This window comes from Montipora capricornis, chromosome 4, assembly GCF_036669925.1.
Source record: "Montipora capricornis isolate CH-2021 chromosome 4, ASM3666992v2, whole genome shotgun sequence".
NCBI classification, from domain to species: Eukaryota; Metazoa; Cnidaria; class Anthozoa; order Scleractinia; family Acroporidae; genus Montipora; species Montipora capricornis.
Window position 1 is genome coordinate 27968782 of NC_090886.1, and position 7500 is coordinate 27976281.

A 7500-nucleotide genomic window follows, 5' to 3' on the forward strand; every position below is an offset into this window, starting at 1 on the left:
AATTTTGTAAATTTCTAGCCAATTCTTGATACCGGTAATTCTTAGATTTTAAATTGTATTATAACTTCCTTTTATTTTACATAGGGAGTGCCCTTGATAGGGATAAACTCTGATGTATCTTTTACATAGTAAAGCATGACTTGATTTGAGTGATTTGATTTGATTTGGGACCTGCTTCACCTCAGGGGGGGGGGGAGGGGAGGGGAGGGGAAGAGAAAGGAAAAACTGAGATAATTTAATACGGTGAATATAATATTGAACGTGGTTAGTTTAACATTTCAGCATTGTGGGGGACACATGTATAAAACAGACTGTACACCTACTTTAAATTTTACAAAGATAGGAAAAGTCATGTGTAACCATTTAACATTAACTTCTTAACTAGGCTCTTTCCCCTGCTGCTTAGTGGCCAAGGAGATAGTTATGATACAACGTATGTTGCCTAATAGATATGTATGTAACTTAGACTCATGTGCACAAATGCGTGCCTATTTTTTTACTCTCTCTCTTTTGCAATGGTTGACTCACAATCAGGGATTGGAGGCATTATAATGAAAATGCAAAATAATGAATTTTTAGTCATTACGGTGAAAACGATGAAAACAGAACTGAAGCACCTGTTATGGCTAGACAGAAGCTTGTTTGCAAGCTGAAAGCAAGGAGAGGTCTGGGGACAGAAATTAACCAACACGATATTTGACACGATACAAAATTAATACACAAATTAAAATGCTTATCACCCATTGTACACAACTGTACATGTAGGAAGCATGCTCGGCCCGGCTAGCAGTTTTTGAATGCGACATTTTTCTAAATTTATGCGCGATTTGCGCATGTTGCAAGGCCTCCCCAATCCCTGGCAACGTGTGTTATCAATGATAACTCTGTTTCCAAGCCTCTTGCATAATAAAAATCTGTTTTGAAACTAACTTTTTTTTTGATGCCAAAAAATGGAAATTCAAGAGTGTTACCCTGCCCATGGGAAGAGATAGTCCTGAAAATCCGAATGGTGCAAAGAACCAGTCACATCGCAGGATTCGATACCACGCCTTCTTGGAAAAAATAACAAATTACACATTTCCTAAACCCACATAATAGTGTCACATCCTACTTTTTAAACTCTGCCATATTTAATTAACTGCAAAAGCTTCTGACAACCATATGAAAAGACCATTCCCTTCCCTCTCATTACCCATGTTGTAACCTGTATCTTCATTATGAGGTGATAATAATGTATATGGAGGTGAGATCCTGGTCATTGTTTGGTCTTGCCTTGAACACCTCAATCTCCTCAGGGGTACCGTGTCTATGTTGTTATAAATTGCCTCTCCCTGCCGGCCACTCTCCCTTGATTTTCACTCACACTCTTGTAAAAGACAAGAGTGACTGCTGCTTACAATGATACATTGTAAGCCCAGGCATCTACTTAAAAAGTTAATGTCAAACCTCTGTCTACTAATAATAGAGATCAATATCTAGTAGTATGCACTTACTCTCTTGGTGTTACAACATCTCTGATATAAGCTTTCTCCAAGCATTGAAGGGTATTTATGATAGAGAACAAATCTGCCATGTTATCATATCTACATAATGTACAAAAAAAAAAACCCAAAAGGTTTGTACTGTACAAGCAATAGATACTGAACAAAGTGAAACACAATAAATCACACACAGTCCCCTTCTTGGCCAAGCCACAGCAAGTCCAAGAAATCTGCTCTGCTCTTTTTTTATTGTTTTGTTTAATTTTCCCACTTCTAATTGCAATGAGTTTTCCCCCTTTTATGTTTGTTGTGAGCGCACATCTATGTGAAGACTATGTGAGCATTATTATTGAGTGTGTAGGTTCTCAACAGCATCTTATTGTTGGTCTGCCTCAACCCTTGAACTCCTAAAACAGGTGTTTATAGATTTCAATCTGTCCAGCGCCAGGCAATGATTGTTATTTGTCAACTGAGAACTCCCTTGGGGCTAATATAGTCCAACAGAACTGAGACCATGAAAATGTGTTGCAAGGTAGATCACAAAGTTTATTGTCCTGGGCCCAGTTGTTCAAAAGCCGATTAACGCTAATGCCAGATTAAAAATTAACAAAGGAGTTTATTTCTCTACTCCCAAATGCTGTTCAACGCTGCTATTCGGCAAAAATTCACATTAGAAGAAGTCAATCTTGAAAAAACAAAAATAAGCAAAGGAAACTTTCACCCTACATGTAAAATTGAAAACACGAAACGAAAGTTTATGCTAATCCTGGATTAACTTAATCAGCTTTCGAACAACCGAGCCCTGATCCAAGATCAGAAAACCCAAGAAACACTGACTATTAAATTTTATAGGTTAAGTTGTCCCTCAAGTCAGAGTTGAACCTCACCTTCTGTATAGTCGTACTCACAGTTTACACTGTATTTACCCATGTGAAGCTTAGGAGTCGTACCTTGTTGAAACGCTCTCATGCAACCGCATGATAATTACAACAGAGGACAGACCACAACACAGGGAACTCCATGCCCTACTCTTTGCGAGTAAGGTTGTGAGACAGGGCCTATGGTTTAATGTCCTTTTCTGCTTATCTGAGAAGACTAGAGAGTCTAACAATTTGCAGATGTCATTACAAAGGCAGCACTTCCTCCTCAGTTATTAATTTTAAAGACCCTCCTGGATGATAGCCCGGTGTACAACCAACTGAGCCACTGGTGGATGCCGACTACAGAGGTTGGCTTTGTCAAGATGAATGATTAATAATGGTGTTGCTGTAACAATTCAACTAAATACAGCTTTTACACTCTACTTGAACTAGATTGGCCAAAAATAATGCTGCACTAAAACTTACGTCTCCCTTTCCCTTGCATTTTTATATAGTTTCACCTCCTAAGAAAAAGGGACAAAAATCAGTCCAGTTTACTTCAGCCAATCACACAACATGAGATAAAAATTAATACAGTGTACAATAACTAAGGGCCAGGTCGCACTTCTAGAGCCAATTTTGTTTACTTCCAATTTTTGGCGAGAAAAAAATTGGCAAAAATTTCACAAGGGCCAAATTTTGGTGGTGGTCGCATTGGACCAACATGTTTGAGCCAAAACTTTGCTGATTGACATATATGTCATGTCACAATATCTACAGTCAAGAAAACATCTCACGCATTGATTGTGCAAGAATGGATCGTCATATACAGATGATTGTTTTTGCGGCTTTCGGGCTTTTGTTGAATTTTGTGTTTCAGTCTCAACAGAACAACGCAGCGTTTTAAGTATTGTTGATGCACTATCAGCAGGCTTTTCAATGGTTAGTGTCTGCTATTAGAAGATGTAGGGTTCGCTTGAATAGACGTCCTTTACGAAACCGTCCTTGGTCATGGACTTTACCGCGTCTGGCAGAGTCATGGTTTGAAATATATTTTTACGATAGAAACATTCCAGAAGTTTATTTTCAATGCCAGCTGAGAATGAAGAGAGGGACCTTTCAAGCCCTGGTTGGCATCCTGACGCCGTGGTTAACCACAGAGACTACGCGATTGAGGGACTGTATTCCACTGGAAAAGGTTTTAGCCCTGGGAATATATAGGCTTGCACATGGCAATTCATATGTCAGCATTGGACCTGTATTTAATGTTGGCAAATCCACTGTCTCTGCTTTCTAAAAATTAGTGGTTTTTCCACAATTGGACCAGCAGTTTTTGCTCTGCTCGTGACCACTTCTTGTACTTTACTTTCTTTTTTCCTTTGCTGTCATTTGTGTTTTTGTTTCCACAGCTGTTACTGCTTTCCACACTTGGAATGGAAGCGAGCGAAGGAGACTGACTTGCTTTCATGCTTGCAAGGGACGGAGATTGTCTTGCTACCATCTCTTCGCTACTGAATTGGTGCCGGTAGAAGGATCCAGAGTAGGAGTCATAGGCATTTCGAAAAAACTGCCGCTCGTATTCCTCGTATTCCACGTTTTCATTATAAAAACCATAGAAAGAAGGGTCACATGGACCGGGAAAAAAATAATTTTGTCCCAACATCGTATGTGCTAACCTGCACTAGCCGAACAAAGTAATTTTTCCCGCCGTAACTTTATCCAGGTACAGCTGTATGCTTAAAGAAAAATGACAGCTTAATGGTTAAACAAACAAAATTGTTTGCTTTGACAAAATTTGGACGCCTCCGAGGCAGCACTTCGGCTTCTTTAAAGATTGGCGAAAATTTGGCAATCCACAAAAAATTGGCGAGTTTTTGAAACTGGGGGTCGCACTTATTTTACGCTACTTGGTGACAGATTTATTATTTATGCAAACAAAATTGGCTAAAATTCGCTCTAGTGCGACCTGGCCCTAAGTGAAGTCGTTTGTAGGACCCGGAAGTTGTAAGCATCAGTTTAGAGGTCATTGATGTAAGTTTGTAACCAGTTTTCCTGTATGATCCATTGATAGTAATAATTATTAGTAGTACTGTATGTAACACATTGAGAAGAGTCCCAGTGAGTCAATTCTGTGGTCTGCTGCCTGTACATGGTGTTCAGCTATGTTACTGCTGATTGTCATCACTTCTTGTCACTCAAGAAATGGACTACACTCACTCAGTTATGATACAACTCCTGAGTTCAAACCATTTACGATGGGATAAACACAACAACACAATAATTATATTTTGACATCAAGTGCCCAATCAATCAATGAAGGACTCTATTTTAACATAATGGTGGGGTCGTGTATACAACTAAGACTTGCAAAAAAACAACAACAACAACAACAAACAAACAATTGTATAATTATTTTAAAATTAAGACCTACAGTATTAACAATCTTTGTAACCGATACACAAAATACAGTACAGTCAAAGCTCTTGTAAACAGACACGCATGTGAAGCAACAATAGTAACTAGAATTTGAGCTGGTCACTTGAAGGATATACATATTAGTTGGAAGCTTTTGTAGAATCGAACGAGATCAGAAACATAACAAATGGCCGGAGCTCTTGTTATTCAATGATATAGAAATAAGTTGCCCTGTATTCTGTAGTTTAGCCCAAATGAGTGTAAGGATATTTAAAAGATGAAGTGAGGAATTTGCAGAAAGAAAAAAAAAAAAAAAAACAAGGTTAAGTGAATCGTGTAGGTTAGAGAAAATCCTACCTCGTACAACTCTGGTCTCATAGCTGTTAAAATGAGAGACAAAAACAATAAGCTTATTAGGTAGATGAATCCAGCCTTAAGGAAGGATTATCAGAAATCAGATATAAACTAGGAAACCTTGTTGAGAGGGTTGAGTTCCAGTGATACCGGGAAACATGTTTGAACTTTCACAGAGAGCTCGATTCCGTCCTCACTCGTTCACCAAACTGCTTATTCATGTTTCTTGAGAAGATTTTAGTCAACCTCGTTCTCAGGTCTCCATTGTCGCTGAGACAGAGAGACCCTGGGAACGAGGTTGAACTAGATGCTTCTGTGAAGCATACACTGGCTTGCCTGTGATACGTGCTACAGAAAATCAGAAGGCACTGAATTGTGTGGTATTGAAATACAGCATTCCAGTCTCTGAAGAATAACAAATAAAAGAGAAGCGAGAAACATTGGCTTCTGGGCTGACATGTTGATAATTTTCAAGTTCCCTCACAACTTCTTTTCACCACAAGTGTGCCCTATGAGCATCCGAAAACTTTGTAATACTAAACTTCACTGAAGTCAAGCCCTGTTTCGCGGGGTTAGTGTTGGGATGGGAGACCAAAACAATAAACCCCTCATAAAAAACATAAACATCTGACCGAAAATACTATTAACGCTAACAAATGTGAACTCAGCAAGGTACAGATTCTGGTAGCTTGCTTTATGCAAAACAAATATTGATGAAAAAGCAAATAAATATTGATAGGCACAGTTTTCAGAAAGAGCAGAAGGAAGTTTCCCGGACGGTCGATCGAGAATAAAATATTTACGACATGAAAACAACATTAATTTTGAACCGTGAATATAGAATATAAAAAGTTACGATCAGCGACAAACATTTTAGGAGATTTTTGCTACGTTCAAGTAAATTGCAAAATCGAAAGTGACATGGCCGGAATTCAGCGGGCGTCGTGATCAAGTTACCGCGGCATGTTTACTCGCCAAACAGTGAAGCATCTATGTCAAATGATGGCAAGATACCGGGTTTTTGTAAGTTTCTTTTTCTGTCAAGTGTTATAAAGTTTGACAATGAAATGAGCGAAGTCAAAACAAAGATCACAATCGCCCAACTCTTGTTTATGCAAAGTCAAAATTTACTCTCCAAGACGCGTACGACGTTATTTATCACCAGGTAATTCCATCATTTTGGAAATAGCAGCTACTTTATTATTCATCTGCGTCACAAGTTTTCACTGATTTTGGGCCTCATTTTGTTGAAACTCAAGCACGCTTCCAACAGGCCTGTGAACCCTTCCTGCTTACAGAGCAATACTAAAAAACTTCTCCCATATCACATTTGAACCTTAAGCTCGAAAATTCAATACACAACATGATATTATAATTCACAAAGGCAGAAAATACCACAGAATCCTTTTCCAGCGAAAATTTTATTGAAACAAACAACATATTTGCTCTTAGAGGTGAAAACCTCTTCCTATTTCATTGCGTGCGTGAAGACAAGAAACTCAATTGTGTCAAATTACCATGTACTTCAGGTAAATACTGCCCACTTTGATTTCGTCTCGACGGGCGATAGATTATTGTCGAAGTCCAGTACTCGTCGCTTTTGAGATTCATGCCTAGTTTATCCAACTGACTTTCCATTATTGAGCTCCATAAGGGTATATTTTGTTTAAGGATCCACTAAAACGCCATTCGCGTTGCATGACTTTCGACGCCATTGCAGGCTAAGTTGATGATTCTACTGTGTCCACCAGAGAAATCTACGCAGTTCCACTACCCTCTCGATCCTAAGAAAATACGCGCAGAAGGCTCTATACACAAAGACACCACTTACCAGGGGAGTGACAGGCAAGACTTTTACCGACACGGAAAAAAAAAAAAAAAAAAAAGAAAACAAACAAACTAAACGCAGACCTCGACTGGGTTTGCCCATAGGCAACCCAGTAATAAAAGGACTTGTATGGGAATCTCGATAAAAGTAGCCTTTAACGATTTATGAAAGGACGAAATATCAATCATTTTTAGTCCACCTTCTGAGTAGTCGTTGATCATAACCGAGCGTTTAAGGGAACTAGCGAGAAAATATTTTACAGCAGTTCGTTAGCTTGTTTGTTCGAAAACAATGAAAAGGTGCATGAAAACGGATAATGCCCTCGCCCCTCGGCCTTCTTAAAAATAATGACCGAGCGCGAACCTCGGGGCTCGGGCATTATCCTTTACATAAATAACCTTGTCTTGGAGAGTAAATTTTTGATTTTCCAGAAACAATGGTCAACCTCTGAGTTCGGCGATTGTGATCTTTGTGTTGAATTCGCACATTTCTTGTCAAAATTTATAGCAATTGAAAGAAAAAGAAAACTAACAAAAACAAAAACCCGGTATCTAAGCATCAT

General features: G+C 38.8%; 1 protein-coding gene and 1 pseudogene across 1 annotated transcript in view; one reads left to right on the forward strand and one right to left on the reverse strand.

Moving 5' to 3' along the window:
• Positions 1-5351, reverse strand: part of LOC138045871 (vacuolar protein sorting-associated protein 28 homolog) — a 14021-nt gene extending 8670 nt beyond the window's left edge. The window contains exons 1-4 of the mRNA XM_068892502.1: positions 5231-5351; positions 5114-5136; positions 2828-2865; positions 1494-1583 (exon numbers count right to left, since the gene is read on the reverse strand). Coding sequence (XP_068748603.1) covers positions 1494-1583; positions 2828-2865; positions 5114-5136; positions 5231-5270 — 191 coding nt within the window. The 5' untranslated portion in view covers positions 5271-5351. The remainder of the gene's footprint in view (positions 1-1493; positions 1584-2827; positions 2866-5113; positions 5137-5230) is intronic.
• On the forward strand, positions 2961-5102 carry LOC138045872 (uncharacterized; annotated as a pseudogene).
• Positions 5352-7500: the final 2149 nt, after the last annotated feature.